This window comes from Symphalangus syndactylus, chromosome 11 (genome assembly GCF_028878055.3).
Source record: "Symphalangus syndactylus isolate Jambi chromosome 11, NHGRI_mSymSyn1-v2.1_pri, whole genome shotgun sequence".
Lineage (NCBI taxonomy): Eukaryota > Metazoa > Chordata > Mammalia > Primates > Hylobatidae > Symphalangus > Symphalangus syndactylus.
The window spans coordinates 123,713,122-123,731,820 of NC_072433.2; the positions used below are offsets into that span (position 1 = coordinate 123,713,122).

The window sequence follows — 18,699 nt, forward strand, 5'->3', positions numbered from 1 at the left end:
GTGTCTGGATGCGACTGTCAGCTGCTCTCTACTGCTCCTCATAGACTTCCTGTCTGCCTTTCTCTGCATTTCTCAGTCTCCCCATCTCCCCTTCTTCTCATCTCATCCCCTTCCTTCCTCTCTCAACTCTTTCTTCCTCTATCCTTTTTCTTTCCCCCCCTTTTTTTTTAGTATTCTTCTTTAGAGTTTGTTTTCTCGTTGAACTTGTGACATTGTGTACATTAAAGGAAAACCCATTAATGTGGAAAATTAGGAACGTCATAGCTAATGTATGCTGAGGGCTTACTGTGTGCTAGACATTATTCTGAGTTTAAACAGTGATGTCAGATTTCTCCTCTGTCACAGTAAGTTCCAAAAGATAGTGAAGAATATTGCAGTGAAAACACTGAAACTCACATATTTCATACTCAGGGGAATCTTTTAAGTGTGAAGCAAGAGAAAAAAATGTGGAAAAAAAAGACTCAGGAAATGCTTTCCATTTAGCTTTCTTGACTAAGTTACTGGAAGACTTATTCCAGATTATAAAGAAAAGAACCAAAGTAAAGAGTTTAAGAATGAAGGGGTATGCAGCAACTGGTAGGGTCAGGTCTCCTCAGGCACAACATGAAACCAAGGAGGGGCAGCTCACCCGGCCTGCGCAGGCCACACAAATGCACCTGCCACAATATTGAGGGGTTGGACTGATTTCTCATTAATGTCTGGGCAAAACTTTGTCAAAGAGGCAAACATTTTCATTACATACTGTTGACCATCCTAATGGGGGACCAATTTCTCCAGAAAGGCCTCTCTCAGAGGGAGGATTAATAAACACCATCAGAAATCCAATTAAACCCAATTGTTAAAATCCAACACATACATTGCTTGTGGATACAGATGTGTATAGTAATATGTGTGGTGATGGCCTAACATATAGGAATGATAGAGGCAGCACAGTGCCATAATGGAAACCATAAGGTTGGGCACAGTGGCTCATGCCTGTAATCCCAGCACTGTGGGAGGCCAAGGTGGGAGCATCACATGAGGCCAAGAGTTTGAGACCAGCCTGGCTAACGTGATGAAACCCCGTCTCTACTAAAAATAGAAAAATAGCCAGGTGTCCTGGTGCATGTCTGTAACCCCAGCTACTTGAGAGGCTGAAGCATGAGAATCACTTCAACTTGGGAGCTGGAGGTTGCAGCCAGCCAAGATCACACCACTGCTCTCTATCCTGGGAGACAGAGCAAGACTCTGTCTCCAAAGAAAACAACAACAACAACAACAAAAAGCCTGGATCTAGGTGCCACACAATCTGGGTGCGTATCTTTGCTCCAAAAGCAAAGATTGTAAACTGTATTTACAATCTTGGGCAAGTTACCTAATCTGTGCTTCAGTTCCCTCCTTAGCAAGGTGGGATGATATTACCACCTACCTGAGAGAGTTGTTAAATGGGTGAATTCATAAATTCATATATAAATGTTCTTAGAACAGAGCTCAGTACATAGTACTATATAAGAATTGGCCATCATTAATATTATTCATTGGTTAAATATCAAATTCAAAATACCATTTACACTGGGAAAGAGAAAAAGGAGAGAAATACATGAGAGAGGTATGCTGGGGGTATCTACGTTTTCTTTTTGATTTTTTTTGTCACTTTAAGTGTTTCTATTCTATCCTGTTCTTAAAGTATACCTGTAATTGTTAGGATATAATTATGGATTCTGTCTTATTTGTTTTTTAATCTTCTTATTGTGTCTATCTTTTGTCTTTCTCCATATTCTGGGAGAAACATCTAAGTTTCCATTCCTTACAACTGATTATTTTTCTTGGGATTAATTCTGGTCTTCACCATCTGCCAATGTGAGTTTTAGTTCCTCTGTAAACTTTTAAACTTTAAATTTTTTTCTTTTTTTTGGGGGGGGGGGCAGTCCATTCTTAACCCCCTTCCAGTTTTTCTCAGCCTATTCTTTTTTGTTTGTTTTTGTTATCTATTTCTGTTTCATTGAGATGCATACAAAGTGGAAGATGGCCAACATTTCTAAAAATTTTGTTTCCTGACATAGAGAATGTTCAGAGGTCAGGTTGCTCTGAGACTTTGTTGTGATTTTTTTTTTTACTTGTTTGTCCTTTCTTTTATTATTTGTTACTGTTACCCTCACTTTTTTCTTTGCTGTTCTTCATCCTTTAATTAGCATTCAAATTAATCATTATTAGAGTATGTAACATGATCTTTGATATACCTAGGTAATGTTACTTAAGTATATGAGTTAAGTTGATATGCACAGTTCCTCAGCATCAATGTCATTGTTTTGCAAATTTTAATTGAAGGTGACATCACTGTACTAAAATTTTCTTGTGCATCCACTTCCTAGCTGTGACTCTGTATGGATGGATACAAATTTTTCGTTTTAAGATGAAAACCGTTTATTTTCAATGTCTAGTTTAACTGCATCACAGTAAAAAAGTGTAATTTTTGTGATGGCAGGAATTTGAAGTATGTTGAAACTGCCTTTGTGATCTGGCTCATGGTTAACTTCAAGAATGTGTGAAAAGAATCCATATTTTTATGTGTAGTGTTCTATAGCACTTTTACTTGATCTATACTCTTAATGGTCTGTTGACCATTTTATCTAAATATTCCATTTTGTCTACTTTTACTTATTTCTATTATAAATGGTTTATGTCTTCCACTAAGATCGTTAAATTCATCTTTTTGTTTATGGCTGTGTTATTTGGCACATGCAAGTCCATGATTGTTATACTTGCTTAATTATTTCTCTCTTTATGCATTATCCATTTTTATCTTTAGTGTTTTTTATTTTTATTTTGCCTAAAATTTTATTTTTAATATTTGCTATACTAGCTATTCTGCTTTCAAAATGTTCCTGATATTTTTCTTTCTTTATCTTTATCATTTATCTTTACCTTTAACCTTTTTATATTTATCTGTTTTAATCATGTGTGTTAGGTAGGCAAGGATAGCTGCTAGGACAAATATTTTCCAATGTTTTAATAGCTTAACACAATGGTAATTTATTTCCAGCTTATGTAACAGTGCTTATTGGGCTCTCAATTGAGGCTGGAAGTAGACATGTGAGTGTTTTATGGACTAGGCCTTGAAGAGGTGTACCTCCCTTAGATTTATATTCCACTGGTCAACTCTAAGTCTCAAGGCTATGCCTAATTGTGAAGGAGACTGGGCAATGAATCTAGTTGAGTGCCCTGGAAAGTAAAGGACACGGATTTTGTGAAAAGCTGGTGGTCTCCATTACAGTTCTCACATCTGGACAACAAATAACCTTTTGCTCTCTTATTCCCACACAGAGAACATACTCACTTTTCTTCCAAAGGCAGAGTCTCAAAACCCCGTTTAATTCTTGAATTCTCTGCAAATTCTAGGGTCTCCTTCATGCTTAGATATGGTTCCTTATGGTCCTGTGGCTTTCAAAAAGGCAGCCTTCTACACCCCTGCCGCCCTATACAATAGAAGGTGGAGTAGAGACAGAATATCAGCAGCAAAATCTCCATTTTCAAAAGAAAAGAATGAGAAACATGTTGTTCCACGACAATCAGTGATAGAATCACGCTGGGGAGGTAAAGAACCTTGTAGTAAGAGAGCATTCTTAATCCAGGTCTTAAATCTGCTCTCTGGAGGGAAGTGCCCTGTCCATTAATCCTCCATGGTCCCATCTGAACTGGATCTAGAGAAGGGTTACTCTCCTTAGGGGAATTAGCAGCTATCAGGGTACTTCCTACTGGTGCATGGTTGAGGCTCAGTTTTTTTGTTTTTAGCAATTACAGGCTTTTAAGTTCACATTACTCTTTATTTAATTTCTTAATAATCTTATAGGATTCAGATGTATTTGTTTCCAGTTAATTCATGAGTAGTAGCCACAACAGTCTTTCCTGGACTTGAATCTCAAGTTGCTTTATTTTCCTAATTTGTTATCATCATGCCTATCTTCAACTCAGTAGCAGCTACTATGAGGCTATCTGGAATAATGAGCTTGGTTTGAAAAGTAGCATCATTAATCTGATGTATGCTACTGGGCAGAATTATTTGAATTCATAATGGGCTATTGTCTCTCAAAGACTTTTGCAGGCTTATTTTAAGGTTTTTGGACTCCAGAATCAATTGACTTTTTCAACTCTGTAATGTCCTAACTTTCATTTCTGCTTGCAAACTGGACAATGCTTTTTTCAGGAGCACATATCTTTCTTGTGATATCTTGGTAAAAGCAGTGTGGAGCAGCCAGCACAGACTGACATTTTAGCTCTTCCCTAGAGCTTCAGACTCCATAGGTACTAGATCTACATTTTGAGTTAAGGCAGAGCACAATTTTACCAAAAGTCTTTCAGTGTAAAGACACAGATCCACATGGGTGTCTCTGATCGACAGTTGGCCTTTGTCCGTTTGATGAGTAGAATATCCAAGCTCATTTCATTTGGTGGCTCTATTGTCCTCTAGGAACTTATTATAACTTAACATTTATCCTGTGGAAGGTTGAAGTATGGGGAACCCAATTCATGTGAGAAATAGTCCAGGAGTTACATTCTCTTCTGCTCAGTGACCATTAGTGGAAATGTAAATACCTTATCTCAGTGCAGTGTAGGTCAGGAAATGTGGCTTTCTGTCTAGTCAATCTCTTTTTCCTATACTGTGGAAAGAGAAGAACTATTCTGAGGGACAGCTAGTTCTCTCTGTCTGCAGTGTATCTTTTTTATACAGCATAGAACTATTTTTTTTTAAATTGTAGTCTGCTGGTTTCTGCCTTTTAATGTGTGAATTTAAGTTCATGTTTCTTATGATTACTGACAAATTTGAAATAATTTTTGTATTTCATTGGTTTTTCTTCACTACCAAGTTCTTCTTATTTTTAAATTTTTCTGAGAATATATATGTATATTTTTTTGAGACAGAGTCTCACTCTCACCCAGGCTGGAATGCAGTGGCTTGATCTCGGCTCACTGCAAACTCTGTCTCCTGAGTTCAAGTGATCCTCCCACCTCAGCCTCCCAAGTAGCTGGCATTAAAGGCGTGTGCCACCAGACCCGGCCAATTTTTGTACTTTTAGTAGAGATGGAGTTTCACCATGTTGGCCAGGCTGGTCTCGAACTCCTGACCTCAAGTGATCTGCCCGCCTTGTCCTCCCACAGTGTGGGGCTTATAGGCATGAGCCATTGTGCCTGGCCACCAGGCATATTTTTGAATTGATCAAATTTCTTTTTATCTGAGTTACTCCATACATCATTTTTTCTCCCTGTTGCTCATTTGGAAGCTAATGATTCTTTCCTCCCTTTCTTCCTTTCTGTCTTTCTTTGTTTTCCTGTTTCCCTGTTAGTCTTGAAAGTCTTACATACATGTTTAAATTTTTTCTTAGAGTGTCAAGTTATTTAACGTCTATCATTCTCATCAACAAAGCCAGACCGTGCATGATTTAATGGCTCAGTGAAATCCTTCCATAAAACAAACTTCACTTGTTAGTGTTGTTTTAGTTGCTTCTTCAATTCATTTTCAGTATAATTTATTTGGTCCTGTAGCTACTCCAAATGACGCACAAAATTTGACTATACTGATGACTCTTTTTGTGTTTATGGTGTTTTGAGTCCTCAACTTTTTCTGTCTTGATTTTTTTTTTTTTGTAAGACAGAATCTCTCTCTGTGGCCAGGCTGGAGTGCAGTGGCGCGATCTTGGCTCACTGCAAGCTCCACCTCCTGGGTTCACGCCATTCTCCTGCCTCAGCCTCCCGAGTAGCTGGGACTACAGGCGCCCGCCACCACGCCCAGCTAATTTTTTTTGTATTTTTAGTAGAGATGGGGTTTCACCGTGTTAGCCAGGATGGTCTTGCTCTCCTGACCTCATCCGTCTGCCTCGGCCTCCCAAAGTGCTGAGATTACAGGCATGAGTCACCGCGCTGGCCTTTTTTCGCATTTTTAGTAGAGACAGGTTTTCACCAGGTTGGCCAGCCTGGTCTCAAACTGTTGACCTCAGGTGATCTGCCTACCTCGGCCTCCCAAAGTGCTGGGATAACAGGCGTGAGCCACAGCGCCTGGCTACATTTTCTGTCTTTACTGGTATTACGATGGGAACCCATAAACCACTGCGAGGCAGATACCATTTTAAGCAGGAAACCTTATTTTTTTCTGAAGCACATTTAAAAATATTTTCCAGTTTATCTATTCAACATCCTGCTTTGCTCCTGGAGATCCTCTGAAAGATTTATCTCTTTAGATTTATCTGTAAAGTAAAAATAACTGTCGTGGTCATTTCTCAAGCATGATGATACTGTTACATGTTTACTGCATGTTCTGCATACCAAGCACATACCCGTCACATGCAGTGTGGCCAACTTCCGAGAGGCCAGCGTTCAGCCAAACAGCCTGAAGCACCAGGAGAAATGCCTGGGTTTCCAAATGCCTTATGGAAAATTGTTGCTGACACTATGAGTAGCCTACTTGCTTTTCTCCTTACGGCTTTTCCCCATATTTGATGGGATGTTAAATAGTCATTAACTCATTTTCTAAATTAAAGCCTGTCCTGAAAACGTGCTCAGTGCTATTGACTGTGCATCAGGTATTAGACACAGATATGGAACTGTACATTTTAATTTATGATAAATGTCAGCGTGAATTATTGGTTATTTTGGTTTTCTTTCTAGTCTCCCGTAGGGTTCTTGGGAATGGAAATTGCGATAACCTTTTCGGAGGACCCTCAGTAAAAAGCTATCAAAATTTAAAATGTGGTTGTCTCTTGACCTAGTGAGTCTTCTTCGAAGAATTCATCTTAAAGACAAAAATTATATTTTCCTGAGTATTTGTATTGCAGCATTGCTTTCACTGGTAAAACACACAAAAAACAAACTGGAAACAACGTCAAATAATACAACAGAAACCATGAGTAACATTTATAGGATTTTTTTTTTTTAAGCAGAGTCTTGCTTTGTTGCCCAGACTCAAGTGCAGTGGCGCAATGTTGGCTCACTGCAACCTCCACCTCCCGGGTTCAAGCGATCCTTCTGCCTCAGCCTTCCAATTAGCTGGGACTACCAGCGTGTGTCACCACGCCTGGCTAATTTTTTTATTTTTGTAGGGATGGGATTTCACCATCATGGCCAGGCTGGTGTCGAACTCCTGACCTCAAGTGATCCACCTGCCTCAGCCTCCCAAAGTGCTGGGATTACAGGCATGAGCTACCACACCTGGCCGCTTTTCGTAGGTATTACCCAGCAATTCTCATAGTAACTTCAAGGAAGAGATTGTTCTGTAATTTCTGTTTTTACTCATAAGGAAGCTCAGGCGTAAGGAATATAAGTAAAAAGTTCACAAAGCTAATGAAGTATGTGGCCGTGGTTTTTAATGAATGATTGAACATTCTTTAGTGGGCCACACATACAGGTGACAAAGAATGGGCGTAGAGCTCTGTTTAGATAGATTCAATTATGTATTACTGAGGAAAACTAGATTGTGAAGCAGCCACGTGAACTACTACAATACTATGTTTTTAGGAAAAGTTGCACGATGTTTTTACATGGGTAGAAAATATACTGTGGAAGGATTTGAACCAGGTTGTTCCTGTACTTATCTTGGGGCAGTAGGACTTGGGGCACGTTTTCACTTTATACGTTATCCACTTCTGTATTATTTCTAATATAATAAACCAGTTTTATTTTTTGCAACGAACAGTAAGTATAAATAGCTGATGACCACTTGGGGTCAACCAAAGTGCCTATGACCAACCACACGCAGGCAACCTCGGGACTACTGAGGCCAGAGAATCCTTTGTTATGGGGGTTGTCCTGTGCACTGCAAGATATTGAGTAGTATCCCTGGCCTCTGCCCCATCAATGCCAGTTGACTTTCCAAGAAGTTGGAACCAGCAGAAATGTCTCCAGACATTAGCAGATGTCTGCTAGCAGTTAGAATGGCCCCTGGTTGAGAACCAGAGCAGGCTGTGTTCACACTGGGCTATCAGGGTATAGTTCTCTCCCTCCCAACAGCTAGAACCGAGACCATCTCCCTCCATTTGAGGATCATTCAGACTTCACAAGTCCGCCGTGTGGAATGTAAAATCCTTTCAACCAGAACAGACAAATCTTGTTTTTGTCTTTTTATTCAATTTAACCACTCTTGACTTGCAACTTGCGGCAATCACAGGTCCCAGATCTCTGTGTTTGGAGCTACACATCTTTCTGAATCGAGGAGGTGGGGCACTGATTTTTCTTTTATCACTGACGTCCCCAAAGTGAGAAGTTCCAGTGCTTAACAAGTTTCATTAAGAACACAGTTATTAAATATTCAGAATATACAGACTGTTGCTGTTACGTAATTATACAGTAAATTAGCTGATGTCCAGTACGTTGCCTTTTAAGCACATCTTTGATGTTTGAAGTACTTACATAAGATATAGGGCATGTTTATTAAGAGTCTTCAACTGTGTATAAAACTGGAGCAGTCAAAAGTAATGGTGTCTCCTGAAGGATTCTTTATCATATGAATTTACTTTTAGTCATCTATTATTTATTTCAGCTATTTTATATGCCATTATAATAAATATTATGACAGAGAAAGCTTTTACGCTTCAACTTACTGTACTCCTCTTTACTTGCCTGCAATCCTTCAGGAAAATGTAACTACGCTTTACCTATAGTTAACGTAAATCATCCCTTACATTAGAATGAAAAATTCACTATGAAAAAAAGCTCTTTCTTCAATAGCAAGGCATAAATGCACAATCATGTTGACTGCCAACCTCCTGTGTCATTCACTGTCCTTCCTTAAACTGTTTTTAAGCTGCAAAGTGAATATATTGCATAGAGGGAAATGGGAAGGTTTTGGATTATTTTCACTCTCTTGTTAGTTTCTGGCAAGATAAGCGTTTTTTATCCAGATTGCAAAATATTGCCAATTACTGTCTAAGCATTTTTAATAGTTTTGCTTTCCATGGCACGTAACTCATATACCAAATTAAATAAGCCGTTATCTGGTGCATTTTCTCCTTGAATAGACTCAGAATTACCTAAAGATATTGACAAGGTTATTTTATAAATTGAGTTCCAGCAACACAAGGCAAAAATTTTGGCGTGTATATGATGAAGGAAGAGTTGTCATCATTTTCTTATTAGGGATGTTTGTGTATTTTGGCATGGGGAGGTAGGAAGGGGACCTGGTGGAGTGCCCGGGGGTGAAGGTTGATGCTGGATGGTTGATTTGAAGGTTAGGAATGGCAAACTCAGCCTGTGTTCTTCAAGAATCCCCCCAGGGTCCCCTCTGGCCCCGCCCAAAACAAAAAGAGAAGGAAATCCAGGGCTTTGCCAGGGATCATTTTTGGTGTGGTTCTGTATTTTAAAATGTGGAATCATCTCCAAGAGTGTTTGTTTATTAAAAGCAAAGTGATAAAATGTGTCAAGCCAGTGAAGAGACTCTCAAACTCCTCTTTCCTGCGAATCCTATCAGAAAGAACATTTATGCGGGCATACTTTTCATCTTTAGGCTTGGCAAAGATGGGTCAAACTCCCCATCAGACTGGCACATGATGATGATTTGGATTTGACTAAGAGATACAAGAATCAGTAGTCAATGAAAGCAACTGTGTCCCCATGCATTTTGCAGTGAAGATGTGGTCACCCATCGCCACTGTTAGCATCGCTTAAATAATACTAGAGGAATTAGTGTTATGAAGTCCCACATACAATATTGATGAATTATTAAACCAGTTGACTTAGATCTCTATTGTAGTTCAGTGAATAATGTCATGTCAATACTATGCTCAATGCTAGTGTCTCTTGCTGTTGTAAATGTGACAGCTCCTATTTACGGTTTTAGAACATGAAATCAGGACTGAGAGTATGTAAAGCGGAAGGGTGAGAGACATCAGCATAATGCAATTAAGGCCCATTGGATTAGAATTTGCAGGATGCCGTTAGCAATAAGCTCTGAGTGTAGATTATTGCCGTGCTTACGTTTTCTCCTTCAGCAGTAACACTGCTCTTGTGAATTCTAAGTGGGTAAAATAAATATGATATAAAACAGACACAAATAAGAATATATAGATGATGTTAATTTCTTCAGAGCTTCCCGGTGTTACATCTTGAAGAATATGATGACAGGGGAACAGCCCAGTGTGGCAGTCTTGTGACGACATGAGCATTGGAACCAGCCACATCTCAGAGTGAAATGCGTATCTGTGTCCTACTAGCTTTGCCACTTTAACGTCACTCAGCCTCTGTTTTCTCATTTGTAAAATGGGGAAAATTATAGATGCTTCAAAAGATACTTGCTATCACTATTAAATGAAAACAAGCATGTCATCGGTGCTTATTTATTTTTGTTGCTTTTATGATCAATAAATACATGCAAATCAGAGCTTTTTAAATGAGATTCTGGAAATAAGTTTTTCCGTTTGTGTAAGGGAGGGGTAGATACATTGCCATCCAATCAGCATCGATGGGTACCTTGAAGTGAGATCACAAAATATATAATTCCCTGTAAACAGCAACCCTTGTCTCTACAGTTGCATATGACAAGTCCTCCAGCTAAAAGAGAATTTCTTCCAGATATAATGGAGGCCACGCTCAGCACAGCCATCTAGTGTACCTGGGCTTCTTCCACCTCCAGCCACTGTACCGATGTATTCCTTTATTTGACCCACATAGTGATGCTTTCAGCACCGCATAACAACTGCTGCTTTGTGCTGCTAGATGTGCCAAAAGTGTGTGCCAGGGATTCTTTTGTTGGAGGTAAGTGGAGAATGCAAGGACCACACGCACAAGATGGGAGTATTTCGAAGCATGCTCCCTAAAACCCAACAGCTTGTGCCACAGACCAACTACTTCGGTTCACTATAGCGAGAAATGGGATAGGAGAGTGAACTCATTGATTCCCTCCCAGCTAATTCCTAGGCAATTTACAATTAACTTTGATTGTAAAGTAATCTTTTGTGGTTTTGAAAACCAGGTTTGATCATTGGTATCATTCCCATCTGGTGTTCTAAAGGCCTATTGCCTTGAGATGTTTTTTCTCCTCCCATTGTTGGTAAGCTGAATGTAGGTACAAGACATTGCCTTCGAAGTGTTGGAACGATGGAGAGGAAAAAAAAGAAAATGGAGATTGAATCTGTGGAAAACGCATTTACCTTTAGAGGCAGTGTTAATGAATACATGAATTTAGTCCTGTAAATGTTGTCTACCTTATTTGGGACTTGGTGTATTGAAGATGTCCATTAACTGTGCTACCAATGAGTGCCCCCATATCCGAGGGAAACGGGAGAAGTGTACTTGGGCTACCAGGTTACCAAGATCAGGACAGCATGAGGCAGTTACAGATACGATGGTTTCTCCTGGTCTTTTGTCTCAGCTGCCATGAGGGCTTCTGAGGGGCAGGGAGGGTTGGGGGATGAGAGGACAGGTACATTGTGTGGACTTAATGGAATATGGAATAGTGATTGAAATCTTGCAGCTCTGCATGAACTTTTGAACCTCAGCTTCTCCATCTGTGAAATAGGTGGATGATAATGACCGCACCCTGCAAAGTTGCTGTAGGGATAAATAACTGCTGTGGGGCAAGGACTGAAATGGTCATTATTTTGAGATGGCTTTTATCATTGGCCAGTGATGACCCATTCAGCCCTATCCATGAAGAGTGAAGCATTGCACTCCGAATGGGTGATAACACATTCAGCGGTGACCACCACATCTTATGCATTGTGATGATCACGATGATAAAACAGTACACAGTCACAACATAAGGATCTAGAGTTATGAACTACTGATCAGGTATCCTGTTCTGCTCCGACTGCTTTAGATACATTGCCTCACTTCCCAATAGGGCAGGTGCTGTTATTACTCCCACTTCACAGAGGAGCAAACTAAATACACAAGAAGCAGTAATTTGCTCAGCCCCAAACCACCCCCTGTAAAAAGAAAACCAGGGAGACCCACGGTTATTAAAATGCATCATTATTGGAAAACAATGGGCATCACATTTTAGCAGTGGCCTTCAAAATAATGATAATAGCATATTTCGAGAGCCTATTGTGTGGCTCATACTTTATATTCACTCTATCTAATCTTCACTCTAGCCATAGAAGGCAATACTATTATGCTTACTCATAACTAAGGCAATTGAAGCCCAGAACCTTCCAGTAGCTTCCCTGAAGTCAAGTTGCCAGTGCATTGGACATGCTGGGCTGTAGCTCCAGGGCAGCCTGGCTCTAGTGTCTTTGCTGCAATGACAATATCTCCCCATTTCTCTGTTTAAATACCACACACTCCCCATGTGGTTTCTTTGGTTTCAGGCAGTATCGCATCAGAGTCACACATGGCGAATTTATAGTCATAAAATGATACTGGAGATCACTGTCGCATAACAAGAAGAAACCCCTTAGATTCCACACTTACAGACTCTTGAGTCACACAGGTTTTAAAATATATAAAGAATAGATGAAAAAGACTTAGTGTGTTAAGGGGTCAGTGAACTGTGCTAACGATGAGTACCCCTGTATCCGAGGGAAATGGGAGACATGCACCTGGGTTGTTTGATTATGTCTTTCTGGCTGAGCCCTGGGTGTTGGGAGCAGGTGGGCTTCTGAGCTACCTAGAAGTTGCCTGATGCTTCACATGTGGGATGCCACCTGTGTGGCTCTGTTTTAAAATGATGGGTAGTAAAGTCTGTATACATAATTTAAAATACATTAACATTTCTGTTTTGCCTGAGATAAGCTTGTACTGGTGTGATCAGAAGGAAGAAAGAGGATTTGGGGTAGGAAAATTTTGAGAGCCATTTTACAGCACTTCAAGATGCAGTGATCTCAGAATGAACCTCTTTTGGTTAAACAAGCATGGGAGGATGGATGATTGGATGGATGGATGAATAGATAGGTAGGTGAGAAGATAAATGGATAGACATATAAGTAGGAAGGAAGGAGGGATATATGGAAGGCTAGCAGTTTATTTTACGGTAGTGGGATCTTTTTCTTTTCCGTTTTTACTCGCAGTAAGTGATCGCAGTGGCGCGATCACGTCTCATGGCAGCCTCGACCTCCCAGGTTCAAGTGATCTTCCTGCCACAGCCTTCTGAGTAGCAGGTGCACACCGCTATGCCCAGCCAGTTATAGTTTAGATGTTTTTTTATATGGCCCATATTCATATGTCTTTGTGACATTTTTTATAATGGATGTGAGTGTGAAGTAGGAGTGGGCCTGAAACAAGCCCAGAGAGGTAGACAGGGACCAGGTCATGGACTGAGTTAGTTGTTGTTGTTCCTCACAGTCTATTTTTATTTCTCCTCTTTCTGGACACATAGCATTTTGCACCTTCTAGAAGCTAGGCACAGCCAGGTGACTTTGTCAAGCAAATGTGAGCAGAAGCAACACCAGTCACTGTTAAGTGGAAGCCTTTCAGATGCCACGTGCAACTCACCACGTTGCCTTCCACATGCCTTGGAGGCTGGCGATGTTACAGACAACAGAGGCTCCATCCACCTGGGCCCTGACTGGCCACGGTGAGCTGGGCCCACTGACCTACAATGAGTGTGAAGTGTGAGCAAGTCATAATTCCGGGTTGTTCTAAGTAATGGAGATTTGCGGGTTGTTCCCTACTGAAGCACATCCTGATTGATGCAGAGGTTCTTGTGAGCCATGCTAAGGAATTCAGACCACGTCTTACTGGCCACTCTGATGTACTAAAGGATTGCTTTTGCCAATGCAGAGAGTAGGCTCTGACTGAACGAGGCGTGAACTTTTCATGTTCTAGATGGCATATGCTAATTCTAACGCTTCTTAATGAAAGTCATGGTTTGCTTGGTGGTGATGGAACAGTTCTATGTCTTGAATGTGGTGATGGTTATATGAATACATACACGTGATAAAATACCTTAGAATTATGCACAGAGGTACAGCAAAGAAAACAAACGCATCTCAAGTTGCGTTAGTTCGTTCTCACACTGCTATATAAACATACCTGAGGCTGTGTAATGTATAAAGAAAGCAGGTTTAATTGGCTCATTGTTCTGTGTTCATGTTCTGCTTCTAGATAGGCCTCAGGAAACTTCCAATCATGGCAGAAGGTGAAGAGGACGCAGGCACATCTTAGCGGGAGCAGGAGGACGAGTAGGGGAGGTGATACACTCTTTTAAACAAGCAGATCTTAGGGAAACTGGATCACAAGACAGCACTAGGGGTATGGCCCTAAACCGTTTTTAACCAGCCCCATGATCCAATCACCTCCTACCAGGCCCCACCTCCAGTATTGGGGATTACAATTTAATATGAGATTTGGGTAGGGACACAGAGCCAAACCACATTAGGTGACATCCGAGTAATGACTATGGTCTAGTAAATTGTGTTGTGCTGATGTTGATTTTCAGGTTTTGCCAGTGTATTGTATGTATGTAAGATGTATATATGGGGGAAGCTGGATGATGGGTATAGGGTGTTCTCTGTACTAGTTTGGCCATGTTTTGTGAATCTATAATTAGTTTCAAACAAAAGTTAACAACAAAAACATCATGAGTTAAACCAAGAAAGTGAATTATGGTCAGTTGCAGATTCACTGCCAGACCTCGGAGGAAATCTCACCTTGGCAGATCTTGTCCTTGTCTAACAATCAGCAGTTCACCTCTCAAAAAGTGGTTCCGTTTGCAATCTGTCAGCCACTACCTTCTTATTTAGAGCGTGTCCCACTACAAAGATTTCTATGAAGCCACTAAGTTTGTTAGACAATCGGAAGTGCAAGCCCCCAACACACACATAAACACATATGCACACCCTAATTTAAACGCTGCATTTTCCATCCCTTGGACTTAGTGTATTGCCTCCAGTTTGTCTCCATTTCTCAGGATTGGTAGCAGAAATGGGAAACCTGATACGTAGGGCAAGAGAATTACCTAAATAACAGTGTGTGGACTTGAATCACTATGCCCAGGAGCCTAGTAACCCACAGCTTGTGGATTAGTGTGTTGAACTACTTGATGGCTTGTGACCCCTTTTTCCCTTAGAGATATATGTTCTGATTTTCTTCTTATTGGTAGTGGCAGCTCTGTGCTTTATTTTGAAGGGAAGCAGGAGAACAAAAAGAAAACTTAGCAGTTGTGAGTTACTTATAGAGAAGACTGTATGGGCTAGTTGGCTGTGCTGTCATTTTTGTTGAAATACTGCTTTGGGGTCACATATGGGAATGTTCTTCCTGTTTTAGGGGGGAAATACAGACATGCGTTTTTATAATATGTAGCCTGCATATCCCTTGGGGTTTCCACTGGGGGTTTGGCTGAGCAGAACAATTTCTTTACCACCCCCTCCAGAACATAATGAATGGCTGCCTTTCCTCCAGTGATACATTCACATTTCTGTAAGATTCTGCACGTGGCAGTGAGTGTCATGCTCCAAGTAAAAGGAGGCAGGGACCAGAGGACTTAGGATGAGGATGAAAGGTCACTTTTTTTGCTGACTCTGAATGTCGAGTAGTTGTGTTTATGAGGCATGAGCATCTCTGTGGGATATTGACACATTTTACACGTTGAAAAGATTGTTAGTCATCAGGTAAATATCAGTTACTCAGACAGCTTGTTGGGATTCTCTGCTCCTCATCTGGAGGTCCACGTCTTTCATAGGATGTGACTTCACTCAAGTGCCTTCAATCTTCTTGGTGGCAGTTTCCCTCTTTATAGGAGGGATGTGGCCTCACCTTACAGGAGACCCTCCAGCTCCATTACTCCCTGAATGTAGGAAACTAACAACCCACATGTTGGCATTTTCCCCTTTTCCTAGATCAGGTTCATGTTTCTCCTCCTCGTTCCAAAATCTGCACATTTGGGCATCTGCCACTGTTACCTAAGACCAGGAATTTAAATCTGTGTTGGCCAGTTTTGCCTCCACCACTGATGTGCTGTTGGGGTTTGGGGATATAATTTCATCACTTTCTACCACCTTTCCTTAAAACTAGGCTTTGTGCCAGGTACGGTGGCTCAAGCCTGTAATCCTAGCACTTTTGGAGGCCGGGGTGGGTGGATCACGAGGTGAAGAGATTGAGACCATCCTGGCCAACATGGTGAAACCCCATCTGTACCAAAAATAAGCTGGGTGTGGTGGCACGCACCTGTAGTCGCAGCTATTCGGGAGGCTGAGGCAGGAGAATCGCTTGAACCCAGGAGGTGGAGGTTGCAGTCAGCCAAGATCATGCTACTGCACTCCAGCTTGGGCGACAGAGTGAGACTCCATCTAAAAACACATACACGCAAACAAAAAAAACACAGGGCTTTTTTGGCAGGCATGACTTGGTTTCTTTAAGATCCTTCCCTCAGTAATGTGGTCTGATATGGCCTTCAGTAAGGATCTTTGGACATCATTGCCATCCGTCTATCCACTGTGCTGGACTGTAACTCACACAGACTACCGTTAATTGCTGAGTGGCATCAGGACAAGACTTTGGCACAAGAGACATCTTCTCTGCTTGTTAAATTAATTAGATACCTTCTCTTCCAGACAGGATGTTAGGAAATTATGAACATGTATCCTTACAAACCTATGAGTAGATGACTAATATTCATCTTTTACAGATGAGGAAACTGAGGCTCAACACTGTTAAATGGCCCAAAATGACTGTGTTTTCTAGCTGTCACTGCCTGATGTTTACTGCTCAAAGCTTAGGACTTGGGTTAGAGCCCAGGAGTTGGAGGCCAAGATAAACTGGCCGCAAATACACTGAACGTCCCAGCCCAGCTCCTGTCCATCCCTGAACAGGACACTTAGGGTAGAGGATGTTCTTAGCAGTGCTATTTGCATCCCCCTTCATAGCCTTACAGGTATCATGTTATCCTCCTTAATCTTACTTAAGCATCATAGTCTAGACTAGAATTCCCAAGTCAACAGTTTGTTTTACGGGACTCTTCTTACTTCAATAGGCAGGTGGCCCTGTGTTCTTGGCTTTTTGTCCTTTCAAGGAACTAGGTCTAAGAAGTGATAGTATTTAATCTCGCACTCCGAAGCACACCCAGATTTAAAAGTTTGGAGTGGCCCATACACACAAGGCCAGTGGGAGAGGCAACCCGGAGATCTGTCCTTGCAGAATGATGGCATGAAGAACATGGCCAATGGAACATCATTGTTTCAAATCTTGACCTCTCCAGTTCTCCTGGTTTCTTGCCAGGAGGGAACTTGGGCTTCTTTATCAGACTGACTGGGGGTCAGTTCTTGTGCTAAACTTGTTATCTCTGTGATCTCTTGTAAGATGCTGCATCGTCAAATGGAGAAAATGCTGTGTTTGAGTTGTTAGGAGCCTTAAGTGAGATGGTATGCAAATGTCCAGCCCGTGGCAGGCCCTGAATACATAGTAGCCATTATTACCGTTATTATTCCTATCACCAGTGTGTACTCCAGCTGTTTATCGATAGAGTTTTCTGGGTTTACTAAGCCAGGGTGTTGTCTTTGGGATCTAGGTCCGTCAGAATCCATTGGTATAAATGAGTCTTTCTGCTTCTGTACTTTCTATAGAGGAGTTGTCTTTGATTTTTGATGCATGTTTAGTGGAGATATTTCAGAACCTGGATGGCAGCTTTTGAAATTAAGATATTGTCCACTGCATCTTTCCATGATCCAGGCCTTGTCGTGTATTCCCCTCCTTAAAGCGTTTTATGATGCAGATTGAGAGGAGATAACATTAGCCCGAACCCCCTTTGCAGCTTCTTCCGTGCGGCTGAAACGCAGCACAACCCACCCCCCAGCCCTGCCCCCCAGCTTGTAGGTTTAGCAGAATCCCAGCCTCACATCCTCCCCGAACTTGGCAGTAAAAGCCCTGTTCTTCCATTCATTGCGATGATTTATATTCTCTCTGGACGTCTTATATTAAACAGGGGAATTCCGACATGTTCCATGACACATTTACTGTAACTTGATACCATGAACTAAACTTGCTGTTATTTATCATTTCTTTTTATTTTCTCTCATTCCAGCATAAAGCCAAGGTAGAAGCAATGACCCTGGACCTCGCTCTGCTCCGTAGCGTGCAGCATTTTGCTGAAGCATTCAAGGCCAAGAATGTGTGAGTGTTCCAGTGGAGGGTTATAGATCATAATTTCCTGCTATTGTAATATCTTTATCAGATGAACACAACTGGGAGAATGCAAGGCTGTTGTGTTGTCTTGGCGTCCAAACAGGAGGCTCATTTATATTGGCCCTGTTAAGGTGAACCATATTTTCTTGCCTCACAGTCGCCCTCATTATGAGATGTGTCATCAATCTAATAACAGCTTCCCAGATACCAAAAGAGAAGACACTATTAAAGCACTAGTAAGAGTGGGTAATAAAAGCTTGCCAATAGTAAGATGCATGCTGATTATAAGATTTTTGCAGTGCATTTCAGAATCGAGTAAGAGTATATTTAAATTGCATTCAGGAACATGTAAACTCAGTTATCCAGTATGGCCGGGAGGTTGATAATCCAAGCACCCAAAAGACCTCCAGTTTCTAAAGCCTTCGATGATTTGATTTGGTACGTGGATGTGGTTCCAAAAAACATGGACTCACATTCCTTTTATTTATTTCTTTTTCATCCTTTTCAGTCTTTCAAAATTCCAGTTGGAGAAAGCCTTAGTTAGTGCCTAGCATATTTTGATGGTGTCATATGCTAGCATCCCTTCCTAACAGAGAAGGTTGTAGGAGAAAGGGAGAGAAGCGGAAGGGAGTGGGGAGACAGAGAGACAGGAGGCCTCAAACCCTGAGACTCTGAGCT

General features: G+C 41.2%; 1 protein-coding gene across 9 annotated transcripts in view; it reads left to right on the plus strand.

The window, feature by feature from the left end:
• The window catches only part of WWOX (WW domain containing oxidoreductase), a 1,124,776-nt gene that overhangs the window by 274,641 nt on the left and 831,436 nt on the right, over positions 1 to 18,699 (plus strand). For 8 of the 9 annotated variants that reach the window (XM_055299642.2, XM_055299646.2, XM_055299643.2 and 5 more), the window contains exon 6: positions 17,921 to 18,009. In XM_055299642.2, coding sequence (XP_055155617.1) covers positions 17,921 to 18,009 — 89 coding nt within the window. Of the gene's footprint in view, positions 1 to 10,490; positions 10,656 to 17,920; positions 18,010 to 18,699 lie in introns of those variants that run through there. The other variant, XM_063612454.1, reaches the window with a different exon arrangement.